Source organism: Salmo trutta, chromosome 18 (assembly GCF_901001165.1).
Source record: "Salmo trutta chromosome 18, fSalTru1.1, whole genome shotgun sequence".
Classification (NCBI taxonomy): domain Eukaryota; kingdom Metazoa; phylum Chordata; class Actinopteri; order Salmoniformes; family Salmonidae; genus Salmo; species Salmo trutta.
Window position 1 is genome coordinate 16,038,642 of NC_042974.1, and position 17,813 is coordinate 16,056,454.

Consider the following 17,813-nt stretch of genomic DNA (forward strand, 5'->3'; position numbering starts at 1 on the left):
TAGTCAAATGAAATAAAAATGTGTTTGCCACATGCTCTGAATAAAACAGGTGTAGACCTTAATGTGTAATGCTTACTTACAAGCCTTTAACCAACAATGCAGTTCAAGAAATAGAGTAAAGAAAATATTTACTAAATAAACTAAAGTATAAAATAAAAAGAAACACAATAAAATAACAATAACGAGGATGCATATAGGGGGAACGGTACCGAGTTAATGTGCGGGAGTACAGGTTAGTTGAGGTCATTTGTACATGTAGTTAGGGGTAATGTGACTACGCATAGATAATAAACAGCGAGTAGCAGCAGTGTAAAAACAAAAAGGGGGGGGGGGGGTCAATGTAAATAATCGTGGTGGCCATTTAAATATTTTCTCTTGCCCATTAACCCTCTGAGTGGTACACATAACATAATCATGTCTCAATTGTCTCAAGACTTAAAAATCATTATTTAACCTGTCCTCTGCCCTTCATCTACTGATTGAAGTGGATTTAAAACAGGTGACCTCAATAAGGGATCATAGCTTTCACCTGGATTCACCTGGTCAGTCTATGTCCTGGAAAGAGCAGGTGTTCCTAATGATTTGTACACTCAGTGTATGTGCGCAGGGTAGAGGTGCTGGAGGGGGACACCTGCTACATCATTATTATACATTAGCCTACCCCCTTTCTCTCTTTACCTCCAATTTGTAAGTCGCTCTGGATAAGAGCGTCTGCTAAATTACGTAAATGTAAATGTTATGAAAATGCTGGGCAGTGGGTACCAGCATCCACCGCCTCTGGGGATCAGTTCTAGACTAAATCACTATTCAGAATCATTTCTGCTCCAGCCACCAACATGGCTTCTGTAACTAAATTCACACTGAATGTATCTTTCTCTTTGAGGACATCAACTCCAGTGGGTGAAAATGTCCCACAAGTGGCTATAGGCCTCTCTGTGAGAAGATAGGGCGACATAATTAATTCACAAACACGCACACGCACACACACACACACACACACAGTCTCTTTTCACAATCAGAATGTGTTTTCCCTAGCAGTATTTTATTAATATCAGCATTTGTTGTATCTGTTTATTTACAGCTGCTTGTTTGCTATGCAAACATTCATCTGGATGGGACCCTGCCTGATTAATTAATTAGGATGTATTAATTAAATGAGTATGTTCACACAGCTGGGCTTCTAATGACAAATTCATAGCGAGGGTTCAAACGTCAGAATAATATTTACCCTAACACTATTTTAATAACAGTTGAAAATAATGTATCTTAATTCAAATTACATCAATTAAAAGCATGGCACTCCAACTGCCGATGTCAAACACAATATAATGTATCATCATTTGTAAAGTAAGAGCAAGTCTGACGTCAGCCAGATAAGCAAATGATAATACAGTAGCGATATGGATTGATCATGACAGATGCATGTTCGATTAGCTGTTGAGTTCACTGACATCTATCAACTACTCCAATTTGTCCTTATGGTAATGCACTCTACTGCATGAGAAAAGCACTGTCATGACATGCATGTAATGAGAGAGAAAGAGAGAGAGAGAGAGAGAGAGAGAGAGAGAGAGAGAGAGAGAGAGAGAGAGAGAGAGAGAGAGACACTGTGGGTAAGTTACAATAAGAAGTGTATATAATTATATATATAATTCCTTACTGTGACTTTATAGAAATAGGCTATACAGTACCGCCTTCAAGCTCCACAGATGAGGACATGGGGACCATTCATTAACGTTGTTCCACGAAAGCACTGCATGACAAAGGGACATAAAGCCTGTACTGGTGTGCTACACAAACGGAATTATTTTACCTTGAGCTGTTGTGAAGTGGATAAACAGGGAAAACAATAAAATCCATGTGGCGCGCCACCTCAATCCAGGCGAATCCCCAACCATTGTCCCCAGCCGGACTAAATGCGCAGCGTGTGTCAGGCTCACTGGATACATGTTGCTCCGCTGTGATGCTGACCAAGTCTTCCCAGAGTTCTCTGTGTGCCCGTGTGGATGCTGTTACGGTCCTCTCTCCGTGAACGTTGTTGCCGCTGAAACCGGGCAATCTCCGGGCGCTCGAGCGAGAACAAGCTATCCAACAAGCGCCAACTGCTCAGAAGGAACGATACATCAAGCGGATCAATTTAAAGCGTTGCCGTCACACATATGACTTAAAGAATGCCAACAAAGATATAAGCCCCAAAATGCAATTATCGGTAGGCTTATGCAATAACGCAGTCATTCAGCAACGTATTTTTCATTTTAAACGTTTCCCCTGTGGATAAAAATACACTCACTGACAGTCGTGGGTTTCAGTCTGTATTGCGAGGGGGCAAACCTATTTTACCTATTACGAATTGCAAGAAAACAGCTTGAACCTATCTGTGTTCCTTTGAAAAAATCCTTTTCAGATTGCAGAGCAGAGTTCAATCATAGACAGTTCAAATTCTCACTGCACCTGCATCGGAGCAAGTTAAAACATACAATATCAATATAGGCAAAGTCAACTATTTAATCTGCAATACTTTTCCCCTTTCCATAAAAGTTAATCATGAAGTTTATCCTTTGTTGATGGTGAGTCTGATTGTCTCTGGTAGTTTTGAAGAAGGGAGAGCGCGAGAGAGAGCCGTCTAGCTCCCTGTGACGACGTGCTCCAGCAACATCAGCGATACTCCCCGCATGAGTAGCCAAAGTTTCCAAAGCCTATTGCCACGTCAGCTCCGGCAATTCCTTTGGTAGAAATGAATCTATTCACGCAGTGGTAGGGGTAAATTACGCGGGAAGTATAGAGAAAAGGGGAGTGGGAGAAAAACTTAAAATAACCACGCTATCATCGATGTCTTCCGCAGCGGAGGAGCCTGGTCCATACGCTTTAAAGGCAGCGTCCACTGTTCCTCGTGAGAATCCAGGACTGACTGTCGGTCTGCGTCCTACATGCGCGTGTATGACAGCGTTAGCAGGTTGCCACCACGCGGTAGAGCGCAATAAAGCATCAAGCGATGGAGAACAGATTAGCAAGTGATGGAAAACAGTCTACCAAATGATGGAGAACAGCCCATGACCAACATGCGTAGAGGTAACGTCCCCGTTCTTAACCCAAAAATGTGTGCCTTGTTATTAATTAATAAATACTTGCAATTTTCGTTGATACTGTAGATCTAGGCCTAGTCAAGACATCAATTATACTCATGTCTGCTGCTAGGCTACAGTAATAGGTTTAATAGCTATGTGCGTCTGTACAACGTTATGGGTATTGTCCTCCATAAGCCACCACGTGATCTACCCTTACAAACGGTGAGCAGAATAAGAAGTCGCTGCTACCAGCCAGATTTCAGAGTAAACTAAAGCACATCTTGTCACGGGAAACAAACAGAGACAGACATGTGCTGAGGCTGTCACTGTAGAGCTTGATTCATTTTGACAACTGAATATTCAAACACCATTTGAACATGTTCACTGTGCTAAGAATGGGATTTACACGTTTATCCAGAGGAGAATGGTGGCCAAGGGAGTCAGACAAAATCCCATTGAGACACTTTCTGACTGTCAGTGACTGCATTGTTGAATCAACATATGGTGGACAAGCTGAGACTCATGAATATGGAAGGGAGGTGTGTGTTTCTATAGCTGTGTGTGTGTTTGTGTATGTGTGTGTGTGTGTGTGTGTGTGAACGTCTTTAACTATACTTGTGGGGACCAGAAATCCCCACAAGAATAGTAAACAAACACACATTTGACCAACGGGGGACATTTTGTTGGTCCCCACAAGGTCAATACTATTTCTAGGGGTTTAGGGTTAAGGTAGAATTTGTGTTAGGGTTAGAATAAGGTTTAGGGTTAGGGAAAATAGGATTTTGAGTGGGACTGAATTTTGTGTCCCCACAAGTTTAGTTGTACAGGACTGTGTGTGTGTGTGGAGAGAGAGAGATCCACACACAGAGAGAGGGAGAGAGAGAGAGAGAGCGAGAGTGAGAAAGAGAGAGAGAGAGGTACAGTGCCTTCAGAAAATATTCAAACCCCGACTTTTTCCACATTGTGTTAGGTTACAGCCTTATTCTGAAATTGATTAAAAAAATGTTTTTCCTACTTAATCAATCCACATACAATACCACATAATGACAAAGCAAAAACAGGATTTTAGAAATGTTTACTAATTTATTAAAATGAAAAAAAATGAAATATCACATTTAAATAAGTATTCAGACCCTTTGCTCAGTACTTTGTTGAAAGTGGACTCCAATCAGGTTGTAGAAATATATCAAGGATGATCAATGGAAACAGGATGCAACTGAGCTCAATTTTGAGTCTTATAGCAAAGGGTCTGAATACTTATGTAAATAAGCTATTTCTGTTTTTTCTATTTAATACATTTGCAAAAAAATCTAATAACCTGTTTTCACTTTGTCATTATGGGGTATTGTGTGTAGATTGCTGGGGATTTTTTATTTATTTAATCAATTTTACAATAAGGCTGTAACATAACAAATAGTGGAAAATTCAAGGGGTCTGAATACTTTCCAAAGGCACTGTATAATACCATGACACTGAAAATCCACTTTATGTCTTTAGAATGAGGCTGTTCGCCCCAGGGGAATCAGGTCAATACAATGTTTTGGTGATGAATTCCAAGGAAGCCACCACAGGGCACCACACGCCATGGTACTGGCCTCCGTTGTTTCTCTGTATGCTCCCTATTCTGCGGTTGTCTCTCTCTATCTCATCCAGAAAATGGGAGACCTTGCCAGGAAGTTAATAATGAGGTAATGTCAGTGAAAACAAAGATAGAGTGTATTTCTGCCCACCCCGGGGTACTCCACCATCTATTTTATGCTTTTTAAACTTATTTACAGTGCCTTGCCTCCCCTCAGCAAGAGGGTGATTTTCTAAAATCCCCAGTAGTAGCTTTTGCGCTGGAGCTGTTTGGAGCTCAGATTTTCACAGAGTCAAACTGTTTTCTTATTTATCTAGGATCCTTCCCAAATGGCACCCTATTCCCTCTATAGTGCACTTTGAGTCCTGGTCATAAGTAGTGCACTAAATAGGGAAGAGGGTGCCATTTCGGACGCATCCCTTGTTTCCATCTCTTTTCCTCTTTTCCTTTCAGATGCCCACTGCAGTAGCTATATGCCACATCTACCTGGTGTTAACTCCTGGCGTCGATGAGCTGTGACTAGCTGTGATTACTTATGGCTGCATGGTCCACTTGTCTCATTCATTCTAATATCAGATGATGGTGTGTGTCCCTAAGCACCTTGTTCATTCAGCACACACCTACAGTGCTTATGGAAAGTATTCAGACCCCATGGCTTTTCCCACATTTTGTTACATTACAGACTTATTCTAAAATTGATTAAATCATTGTTCCCCTAATCAATCAACAAACAATATCCTATAATGACAAAGTGAAAACAGGTTTTTAGACATGTTTGCACATTTATTAAAAATAAAACAGAAATCCCTTATTTACGTAAGTATTCAGATCCTTTGCTATGAGACTCGAAATTGAGCTCATGTCCATCCTGTTATCATTGATCATCTTTGACAGGTTTCTACAACTTGGAGTCCACCTGTGATAAATTAAATTGATTAGACATTATTTGGAAAGGCACACACCTGTCTATATAAGGTCCCACAGTTGACAGTACATATTAGAGCAAAAACCAAGCCATGAGGTCGAAGGATTTTTCTGTAGAGATCCGAGACAGGATTTTGCAGAGGCACAGATCTGGGGAAGGATACCAAAAACATTTCTACAGCATTGAAGGTCCCCAAGAACACAGTGGCCTCCATCATTCTTAAAAATAAAAATATTTGGAACCAACAAGACTATTCCTAGAGCTGGCCACCTGGTCAAACTGAGCAATCGGGGGAGAAGGGCCTTGGTCAGGGAGGTGACCAAAAACCTGATGGTCACTCTGACAGAGCTCCAGAGTTTTTCTGTGGAGATGGGAGGTCCTTCTCTGTAGCACTCCACCAATCAGGCCTTTATGGTACAGTGGCCAGACGGAAGCCACTCAGTAAAAGGCACATGACAGCCCGTTTGGAGTTTGCCAAAAGGCACCTAAAGACTCTCAGACCATGAGAAACAAGATTCTCTGGTCAGATGAAACCAAGATGGAGCTCTTTGGCCTGAATGCCAATCGTCACGTCTGGAGGAAACCTTGCACTATCCCTACGGTGAAGCATGGTGGTGGCGGCATCATGCTGTGGGGATGTTTTTCAGTGGCAGGGACTGGGAGACTAGTCAGGATTGAGGGAAAGATTAATGGAGCAAAGTACAGAGAGATCTTTGATGAAAACCTGCTCCAGAGCACTCAGTACCTCAGACTCGGGCGAAGGTTCACCTTCAAACAGGACAACAACCCTAAGCACGCAGCCAAGGCAATGCAGGAGTGGCTTTGGGACAAGTCTCTGAATGGCCTTGAGTGGCCCAGCCAGAGCCCAGACTTGAACCCGATCGAACATCTCTGGAGAGACCTGAAAATAGCTGTGCAGCGACGCTCCCCATCCAACCTGACAGAGCTTGAGAGGATCTGCAGAGAAGACTCGGGAGAATTCCCTAAATACTGGTGTGCCAAGCTTGAAGTGTCATTCCCAGGATGACTGATCTATCTACCCCTAGCATTCAGTCTGACTAACACATCTGTTCTATCCACCCCTGGCATTCAGTCTGACAAACACATCTGTTCTATCCACCCCTGGCATTCAGTCTGACTAACACATCTGTTCTATCCACAGCTGGCATTCAGTCTGACTAACACATCTGTTCTATCCAACCCTGGCATTCAGTCTGACTAACACATCTGTTCTATCCACCCCTGGCATTCAGTCTGACTAACACATCTGTTCTATCCCCCCTGGCATTCAGTCTGACTAACACATCTGTTCTATCCACCCCTGGCATTCAGTCTGACTAACACATCTGTTCTATCCCCCCTGGCATTCAGTCTGACTAACATGTGTGTCCATTCTCTCTTTAAGCTGGCTGTATTTGTGTCCATTTTCTCTTCAAGCTGGCCGTATGTGTGTCCATTCTCTCTTCAAGCTGGCCGTATGTGTGTCCATTCTCTCTTCAAGCTGGATACTAACATGGCCAGAGACATGGTCTCCCCCAGATTCAGGATGGGGGATCCAAGAATGCGTACCAAATGGAACTCTATTCCTATAGGGTACAGGGTGCCATGTGGTACATGAACAAAGAGAAGAGCAACCCTTGGGCCTGTTGAAGGTGGAGGAGGAGAGAGAAGAGGGATGATCTGACCTCCTCTAGCCTCCTCTGTCCCATGATGCTCCACAACAGAACCTGCCTCCTCAGCAGTTATGATTGTCCTCTGCCTTAGTGCAATATAGGATGTGTTCCCCATCTTCAGATTAACGGTTCCTATATATCCCATCCCTTTCCTAGTCTAACACTGCTCTAGTATTCTTCATTAACCCTCCCCATCCACCCCTCCCCTTCCCGCTGCTGTGTCCATCTTTTCATCCGATGCGAACAAAGCACAGAGAAACACTCTGAGGCACTCCCAGGCCAGAGAGCTAACGAAGGAGAGGAGAAGAGAGAGAGAGAGCGGAAAGGAGAGGAGAAGAGAGAGAGGAGAAGAGAAGATATAGGGAAAGGAGAGGAGAAGAGAGAGAGGGAAGGAGAGGAGACGAGAGAGAGGGAGAAAGGAGAGGAGAAGAGAGAGAACGGAGAGGAGAAGAGAGAGTGGAAAGGAGAGGAGAAGATAGAAAGGAGAGGGGAAGAGAGAGAGAAAGGAGAGGAGAAGAGCAAGTGCGGAAATGAGAGGAGAAGAGAGAGAGAAAGGAGAGGAGAAGAGAGAGAGAAAGGAAAGGAGAGGAGAAGACAGCAGAAAAGAGAGGTGAAAATAAAAATCTGCTTTATACAACAAAAGGCATCAGTCTATGAAATGATTTTGAGATACGCTCTGACAGCGGGCCTGATCAATAGCTTGGAGCATCACCCCTGCTCGCTTCTGAAGAGCCTGTGTACTGGTGAGGGGAGAGGAGACACACAAACACATACTAACATGTACACACACACACACACACACACACACACACAGAAACATGAGAATATATAATCAGAGAACTTGGCAGCAAAACACAAACTCACAAAAACACAAACACACAAACACACACACACACACACATAAAGGTGGAGGATAAAACTGAAAAGGCAAATCTCTGGGTAGTCTCACAGTTCTTCAGAGAGCTCTGTGAAGCCTGTCTTAACACACGCACACACACACACACACACACACCTGCCCTCCCTTCTGATCTGATCTTATCTGATGTTCTAGCTCGGATGATCTCCACACACATCCTCTCACCCACCCAGACCCTACTGGTCCGCCTCAACATCAGCGGCCTCTGCATTTTTTATTTATCGGTTGGTTTAATAAATCATTTGCTGTTCAGTTTGATGACCTTGAGCTTCCTGTGTATGTTCAGTACAGACAGCGTCAGTGGATGATGAAACCAATAGATTGAGTTGCGTTGTAGCTACATGGTTTGAGTTTTGAAACAGATTTTGTATCCTTCAAAAACGGATGAGCCCATGGTTTCTCCAAAGCAGAGCTCAGAGATCTATCCACAATTTTATCCCAGCTTTGTTTGTTGAGAGGTCTGCCTGACAGAATAAATACACTAAGGAGGTCCTTAGTGTGTCCATTTTGATCTATCCACATGAATTTCACACGTGAACACATGATCTCGTGTGATCCTCTGTGATCACGTGATTGTATGTGAAGTTATGTGTATTTGATAACATAAAAATGATATTCTCTTGTTTCTAAAATATTTGGCATGGGTCCCCAGATCCTCAAAAAGTTTTACACCTGCACCATCGAGAGCATCCTGAACGGTTGCATCACCGCATGGAATGGCAACTTCTCGGCATCTGACTGTAAGGTGCTGCAGAGGGTAGTGCGTATGGCCCAGTACTGGGGCCAAGCTTCCTGCCATCCAGATCCTATATATTAAGCAGTGTCAGAGGAAGGCCTAAAAAATTGTCAAAGACTCCAGTCACCCAAGTCATAGACGGTTCTCTCTGCTACCGCATGGCAAGCGGTACCAGAGCGCCAAGTCTTAAGACCAAAGGCGCCTTAACTCTTTCTTGAAATGCATTGTTGGTTAAGGGCTTGTAAGTAAGCATTTCACAGTAAGGTCTACATCTGTTGTAATCGGAGCATGTGACAAGTACAATTTGATTTGATTTGATGATGCGTGACAACATGTGAGCATGTGACAACATGCAAAATAAAATACAAGTGACAAAAATGTTGCCCGTCATTGATCATATTTTGTCTTAAAAGGAATCACTGACATTAATTAAATTCAAACAGATCCCGGTTTGTTCCAAGACGTTCATCATACCCTAGAAGTTTTTGTCTAGTTGCAGTGAAAATACAGTAATTCTTCAACTAGTTACAGTATTTTTGCAGATAAGTTAAGGTGCTTATGTTTGTTGATATTCACCCTCGCTTGGGATGTGAACTCACAACCTCTTGTTGCTTAGCTACCTGAAGTTCCTAATGAGCCACCAGGTCTAACTGGCAATAGAATATATATTTACTGCCAGGAATACATAAAGTATATACAACAACTTGTTATTTCTGTAAAATGACTGTTCTATTCTGTTTTCAGTTTCTGTAAAATATTTTGAATAATTTTGTAATGCAAGCTCTTGGTTGCTAGGAACCTGAATGTCCTGCTACACCACCAGGTCTGTGAGCATGAAAGAGATATGGCCATTTTGTGAATTTTGAATAAAGAAAATGTTAGTAATGAGCTGTGCTGTAAAGAGGGTATTGTGTGTTTTACAGTAGCTTAATGTCCATTTGTTAGAATTTTCTGTGAATTAGTCATTTTTTAACTGAGAACAATTTGTCAGTAACTTATTAATGTAAGATAACTTATTGGCAAAATGTTGTTAGTAACCTACAGGCAACTTTCTGCAAATAGCAATACATGCCAGTAACCTACGATGCCTTCACTGACCTTTCTGTTGCCAACATGCACATCACTTGCTGATGGGCAGCATACTGTAGCAGCGGCAGCCTATCAGAAGATTGGCTTTCAGCTAGTTCTTTTTTGGTCTCCCATAAGCGGGAGTGTTATCCCAGTTAATTTGCTCTGTTGTATTCTGATCATTAACAGTAAACTTGTACACTGTTAGTTTGCTAGTTTTGTTGAAGGCTGACGCTGAAGAGCCATAAAATATTTAATTTCCAGCCATGTCATTGTAATACTAAATTCCCTGCTACACCATCAGGTATATGACAGATTAGCTGCAGTAAAATTAAGGATAGGCCCCTTTTCTCTCCATTTCCTGCCTGAATGACGTTCCCAAATTAAACTGCCTGTAGCTCAGGCCCTGAAGCCGGGATATGCATATAATTGGTACCATTGGAAAGGAAACACTTTGAAGTTTGGAGAAATGTTAAAATAATGTAGGATAATATAACACAATAGATATGGTAGGAGAAAATCCAAAGAAAAACCAACCAGATTCTTTTTTTTTTGAGACACCATCCTCTTAGAAATGCAAGAGAAAGGTCGTATTGTAAATTATCTCCCTAGATGCAATTCCTATGGCTTCCACAGGGTGTCAGCAGTCTATGTTCAAGGTTGCAGGCTTGTAACTTCAAGAAATAACAGTTTTAGTAGAAGGACACAGGCTTGGAAATCTGTGTTTGAGCGCGCCATGAAGAAATTATGCACCTGCTAAAATCGGTTTCCTATTGAACATACTTCTTTCCGAAATAAATATTATAGTTTGATTACATCTTAGGGTATTTGAGGAGTAAATAGAAATGTATTTTGACTTGTGGGTTCCTTTCTCTGCAACGTACTCAAATCGATGGTGCCAACTAAACTGACTTTTTGGGATATAAAGAAGGATTTTATCTAACAAAACGACACTACATGTTAAAGCTGGGACCTTTTGGTTTTCAAATCAGGAAGATTTTCAAAAAGTTAATCGTTATATGTGAATGTATGAAACCTGCGCCAGTGGGAAAAATATGTTGATGTGGGATGCCATCCTCAAACAATCGCATGGCATGTTTTCGCTGTAATAGCTACTGTACATTGGACAGTGCAGTTAGATTAACAAGAATATAAACTGTCAGCTGATATAAGACACTTATATGTACCTAAATGTTTAAAATCCATAATATTTATGATTATTTATTTGAATTATGCGCCCTCCTGCTTCACCGGAAGTTGTTTGCTAGCGGGATGCCCTAAGAATTAATGTGAATATTACAATTTCAACTCATTGATAGTAAGCTATTGAAAATGTAACTTTAAGGGAACCAGCTGCCATTACGCTCTTTGAAAAGCACAGTAACCTCTTAACACAGCAGCTCTTGACTGTCCAACTTTATTACAAAAACGACAAAACCAACAGTGTCAAAAGAAGTGCTCAACAATCATGAGCATAACGATGAAGCAGTTAAACTGCTCCAACATTTCCAATAGCGGTTGACACAAATGCAACTTATTTTAGACCATGCCCACAAATATGCTAATGAGCCGCTACCAGCACATTGCCCCACCTACATTTCAAAGCACAGTGTTGTTTGTACCTTATATTGAATATATTGGGTAATTATTTTTTACCATTATAGTAGATTATATGCTCAAGTACCCTAAAAGGTACCAACCATGTTTGTTCCTATGTGTACCTCTGAAGGTACCTTATGTGTACCTTTGATCTTTTTGTACACCAGGGAACAACATTTTACCATAACCATAATCATATTTTTGAGTGTATGGATATGTTCTTGGTAACAAATATGTTACCAAGCACTGCTGAGTTACCAAGCTACCAAGTTACCAAGCACTTCTGAACACATTAATGCACTCCAGACCAAAATGTTGCAATTTCAAACCCCAAGAGCGTTTATGCACACTTAATGTAAAGTTTCACTGAGCTCCGCTACTTTTTCGTTGGTGTTGTCAAATAATCACACAGTTATTGACTTGATTCTGAGCAACTTTTAGCTGTGCATAAATGTATTCTTGATAACAAATCTATGGACAATTTTTGCCATCGCCTCAGACCTGGTGGAAATTCAGGTTGCTGGTGTCTCCATTACGCAAAACCCACATGATTTCATATGTGAAATTCACGTGACATTTCACATGTGAAAATGTGTTTTTGGAACCTTATGCTCTCTGACCACCACTAATATCCCACCCACCAAACTTCTACACACAAACACACGCACACCCTCTATCTCTCTCCCTCAATTTCCCTCTCTCTACCTACCTCCCTCTGTATTCATTATGTGAAGAGCCTGCTTTTTATTACATAACTCTCACACCATAAACATTTCTCTATCAGTTAGACCTCTGTTAGAGGGAGAGGGAAAATAACATAAACACTTTAAAACACACATACACACACACTCCGCCAATCCTCCAGCCCCCTGACCAACCACAGAGAGGGGCTTAATGAATTGGAACGGGTGATTATCTGAATGGCGAAGTGTCTGGGAGAGGAGAGGAGAGGGAGATGAGTTGTCGCTTATTATCACCACTCACCAATTACAGTCAAAGCCCTGTCATAGTCGTCACAGCGATGAGATGCCCTCGAACCTCTAGTATCAATCCCTACTGACCACAACTCCCTCTCTAAACCCACCGGTAACAAGGCTTACTGTTTTGAACCCACCAAACCACTATTATATAATGAGACCAACTGAAATACAAGTTTAAGTTTGTACAGATCCAGCAAAGTTTAGGAGTTTTTAGTAAAGAGTTTTAGTTTTAAGCAACTTAGCTCCCCTCTAAGAGTTATTATCTTCTGGTATTTCTGTGTTAAGGCTTTGAGTTGTTGAGTAAATTGACGTCATCCACAGTACCTAGTAATATTAGGCACTTGCTGCACAGCTGTTTGTGAAGGCATGTAAATGAGTTTAGATTGATATGAACGTGCAGTGAAGTTTGTCATTCAGATTCAGCACACAGTCCAGCAATAGGAAAATCATACTGGTGACGGACATATAGCAGATAACATAAGAGAGAGAAACAGAGAGCAAGAGAGAGAGAGAGAGAGAGGGAGAGAGAGAGAGATAAGAAGGGAAGCAATTTTCTGATGACACGGCCACCCAAGGTCATGAAACTAAACTTTACAACCTCAGAGTAGGGGAGAGGACTGCTGGATTCCACCATGTGACATTAAAGAGCTGATGGTCAATCTAATTTTAAAGACCACTTGGTGAAAAAAAAATTGTTTACAGAGGTAGCCCAATTCAAATCTTTTGCCAGCTAATTCGTCTTCTGACCAATCAGATAATATTTTTTCAAATCAGATATTTTTTAAAGACCAATAAGTGAAAAAAGATCAGAATTGGGCTGCCTTTGTAAACACAGCCTATATGGGTAGAGGATGGAACTGATCTGATATATCACAAGCTGTCACAATTAAGTCATTGGGCTTGTTTGACATTGCAGCCAACAGTGCAGGCGACTGCTGACTGACTGATTTACAAATAACATCATAAATAACTATTATTTGTAGATCTGTCAGGCAGTCACAATTTACCCATGATACATTACGGTTTTGATTCTCTCTCTTTCTCCCTATCCCTCTCTCTCTCTTAATTCAATTCAACATACTTGATTGATTGGCATGGAAAGTATTATCACTACATTTTCCAGCAAACAAGCATATAGAAACATTTTAAATCAATGATGACATAATTAACCCATCAGTCTAAGCCCTGCCTTTGCTGGGGGGTAGGGGGGGGTCTACTAAGCTATATGGAATTGTTTTAAGAAGGTCATGCCAATGATCAGCTATTTGATTTCGAATTTTAAGACCACTTGGAGCACCCCAAAAATATATAAAAATATTTTTTGGATTTTTTTGGGCGGGGCCTTACTGCTATTAACCCATACAAACAAATTGAATAATAGATTCACTACATGGAACAACAGACAGTTGATCAGGAATCATTTTTATTGGACATGTATTTAACCCCATATTTTTGGCATTAAACTGTCTTCTATATGCTTCCATTCCATTTTTCAACTGGTACCGGTGGACCTTCAGACTAGTCTTGTACATGTTCGAGAGAGTCTCACCTTTGCACAGAGGGTCGTATTACTGTGTAGCCCAGACGGTCCGGATGCTACAGACTGAAGTTAGCAGATCTGTGGTACCGACTTCAGACGAGTCTTCTGACACTTGTGGAGATTGTACTAACTAGGGGTCTTGGTCGATCTCTCTCTCTATCTCGGTCTGTGCACTTTAATTGCTAGTAGGCAAATAGGCCTACATTAGGGTATAATAACTCTATGGCTGCATATCCTGGAGGGCATCTTCTGAGGCTGAGAGGTGCTTTTCTGAAGGTGCATGGTGCTGTGGTGCTGCATGGAGATCACAAGCTCTTCAACTGGGCAGCAGTGGCACGATGGAGGGAATAGCCTATATGGAGACTACCTAAGACCACTGCAACAGAGAATAAGCTAATGCCAGACTTAGCCTACATTTAACCTCTCCCTTGTTAATTTCAATCTCCCTATGTTCATGGGCCGATTCATCTAAATCATGTCAAATTATTTTAAATAGCATGCTTTGGCAACATGTTGAGGCATGAATTAAATATACATAATTCATAGATTCACCACACATATATTATTATATGTTTCATTATTCCTGGTATACACTACTGGTTATGTTTACATTTACATTTAAGTCATTTAGCAGGCGCTCTTATCCAGAGCGACTTACAAGTTGGTGCATTCACCTTATGATATCCAGTGGAACAACCACTTTACAATAGTGCATCTAAATCTTTTAAGGGGGGGGGGGGGGTTAGAAGGATTACTTTATCCTATCCCAGGTATTCCTTAAAGAGGTGGGGTTTCAGGTGTCTCCGGAAGGTGGTGATTGACTCCGCTGTCCTGGCGTCGTGAGGGAGCTTGTTCCACCATTGGGGTGCCAGAGCAGCGAATAGTTTGGACTGGGCTGAGCGGGAACCGTGCTTCCTCAGTGGTAGGGGGGCCAGCAGGCCAGAGGTGGATGAACGCAGTGCCCTTGTTTGGGTGTAGGAAGATTAATTGTGTGTCGTCTGCATAGCAATGATAGGAGAGACCATGTGAGGATATGACAGAGCCAAGTGACTTGGTGTATAGCGAGAATAGGAGAGGGCCTAGAACAGAGCCCTGGGGGACACCAGTGGTGAGAGCGCGTGGTGCGGAGACAGATTCTCGCCACGCCACCTGGTAGGAGCGACCTGTCAGGTAGGACGCAATCCAAGCGTGGGCCGCGCCGGAGATGCCCAACTCGGAGAGGGTGGAGAGGAGGATCTGATGGTTCACAGTATCAAGGCAGCAGATAGGTCTAGAAGGATGAGAGCAGAGGAGAGAGAGTTAGCTTTAGCAGTGCGGAGAGCCTCCGTGACACAGAGAAGAGCAGTCTCAGTTGAATGCCCAGTCTTGAATGTTTCATTATTCCTGGTATATACTACTGGTTATGCTTCATTATTCCTGGTATATACTACTGGTTATGTTTCATTATTCATGGTATATACTACTGGTTATGATTCATTATTCCTGGTATATACTACTGGTTATGTTTCATTATTCATGGTATATACTACTGGTTATGATTCATTATTCCTGGTATATACTACTGGTTATGTTTCATTATTCCTGGTATATACTACAGGTTATGTCTCATTATTCATGGTATATAATACTGGTTATGTTTCAGTATTCCTGGTATATACTACTGGTTATGTCTCATTATTCCTGGTATATACTGCTGGTTATGTTTCATTATTCCTGGTATATACTACTGGTTATGCTTCATTATTCCTAGTATACACAACTGGTTATATTTCATTATTCCTGATTTAAACTACTGGTTATGATTGCAGACATTATAGGATGGTGCAATATTGAATGAGTCATATTTTGATATGGTGCATGCATGGGGATGTCCGCGTCACCCAGAGATATAACATAATGTAGAGATACACCTAGCGGACTGAAACTTCACTATTGTAGGCATAATACAGCTAGTGCTATCTAGACTTGCGCTGGGAAAAAAATCCATTAGATTAGTGACCTAAATGTGAAGTAAACTCAACTGAGGAGTAATAGAGAAAGGCAACTTTTAACTTGAAAATGTACAGGATTTCCCTGACTTCCGTTTTTTTTATACTGTGTTGGGTTTTTTTTGTTGGTGAGATGAAACTGCCAAAACTCTGAAAGGAGATACCTGCCAAAAGGTTGAACGTATGTATCGTTAGGATCATAAGAAAACCATACATAAACTGTTAGGATCGTAAGAAAAGCTGTGTGTGAAACATGAAAGGTAAACGTGACATTTTATCTGTGAACATACAAACACCATGTTACGATTACGGACCAACATTTTAGGCTTGAACAAATATTATGTTGCATTTCTGATGTACATAATCGTACCACATGAACTGATTGCAGCTGAGTGACATCACCCTCCTACTCAGGTATGCACATCACTGACTCAGAACCCAGGGACACGTGGGAGGCTATAGGGATAAAAATCACAGGAGCTTTGTTTAAAAGAGTTAACATTTTGCATCATAGACTTTAGGCATGCTAGCTGTCATAGACATGGACTTTGCTGTAACTTTGTCAATTACTGCCAATGCCATTAGTGGTTACAGGCATACTGAATGTCCCGTTGAAACCACACATTTTCATCACAAAGTACTATGAGAACCGCCATCGCATCTGTCTGCCATCGTGTTGTCATGCTCATAAGATCTGTGTCCTCGGTGACATCACTTAGTTACCACCCTTGTTAATCCCCCACTGGTGGGAACCTGAGTCACCATGGAGACCCTGCGTTGCTGGGCAGAGTATTAAGGTGTAAGGTATTTTGTCTATCTTCAGCTCACTGGTACTATCCATGCCTATAGGCAGAAAGACACCCCTGGTAATGAACTGATCCTCTGACCTCCACAGCACGGTACCAGTAAGACCTGGTAATGAACTGATCCTCTGACCTCCACAGCACGGTACCAGTAGGACCTGGTAATGAACTGATCCTCTGACCTCCACAGCACGGTACCAGTAGGACCTGGTAATGAACTGATCCTCTGACCTCCACAGCACGGTACCAGTAGGACCTGGTAATGAACTGATCCTCTGGACTCCACAGCATGGTACCAGTAGGACCTGGTAATGAACTGATCCTCTGACCTCCACAGCACGGTACCAGTAGGACCTGGTAATGAACTGATCCTCTGACCTCCACAGCACGGTACCAGTAGGACCTGGTAATGAACTGATCCTCTGGACTCCACAGCACGGTACCAGTAGGACCTGGTAATGAACTGATCCTCTGACCTCCACAGCACGGTACCAGTAGGACCTGGTAATGAACTGATCCTCTGGACTCCACAGCACGATATGAGTAGATCCAGCCTAGGAGTGACACCGGAGTGGTGGACGAGGTGGAGGGGGAGGAGATGGAACCTGCAATGGAGGAGCCACCACAGCTCTGGAGAACCCACTTTTCTTCCCATCGACCCCAGATGATCAGATGATGATCCAGGTAAACTGTCACCACGGGTGGAAATTAGGCTAGACCACAAGCCCGTGGCTTGTACTTTTCAGATCGGCCTAGTAGCAAATGTGGCCATCTAGCCGGTCGGCTAGTGACATTTTGTCTTTTCAAATGTAGCATGCCCAATATTTTGGACCCGGGCTAGTAAGCATTGCAGTCTACTGACCCGGCTGGCCCGACTGGCCAGAATCCTCATGTTCCTTCCCTGACTGCCACACAAGTCAGTTAGAAAATGTATAATTCCA

At 42.2% G+C, this 17,813-nt stretch overlaps 1 protein-coding gene across 6 annotated transcripts in view; it reads right to left on the reverse strand.

Annotated features, from left to right (window-relative positions):
- LOC115152880 (protein sidekick-2-like) overlaps positions 1-2,887 on the reverse strand; it is a 594,976-nt gene extending 592,089 nt beyond the window's left edge. For all 6 annotated transcript variants that reach the window (XM_029697773.1, XM_029697775.1, XM_029697771.1 and 3 more), the window contains exon 1: positions 1,814-2,887. In XM_029697773.1, the coding sequence (XP_029553633.1) occupies positions 1,814-1,949 (136 nt within the window). In that variant the 5' untranslated portion in view covers positions 1,950-2,887. The remainder of the gene's footprint in view (positions 1-1,813) is intronic.
- Between the last annotated feature and the right edge of the window lie 14,926 nt (positions 2,888-17,813).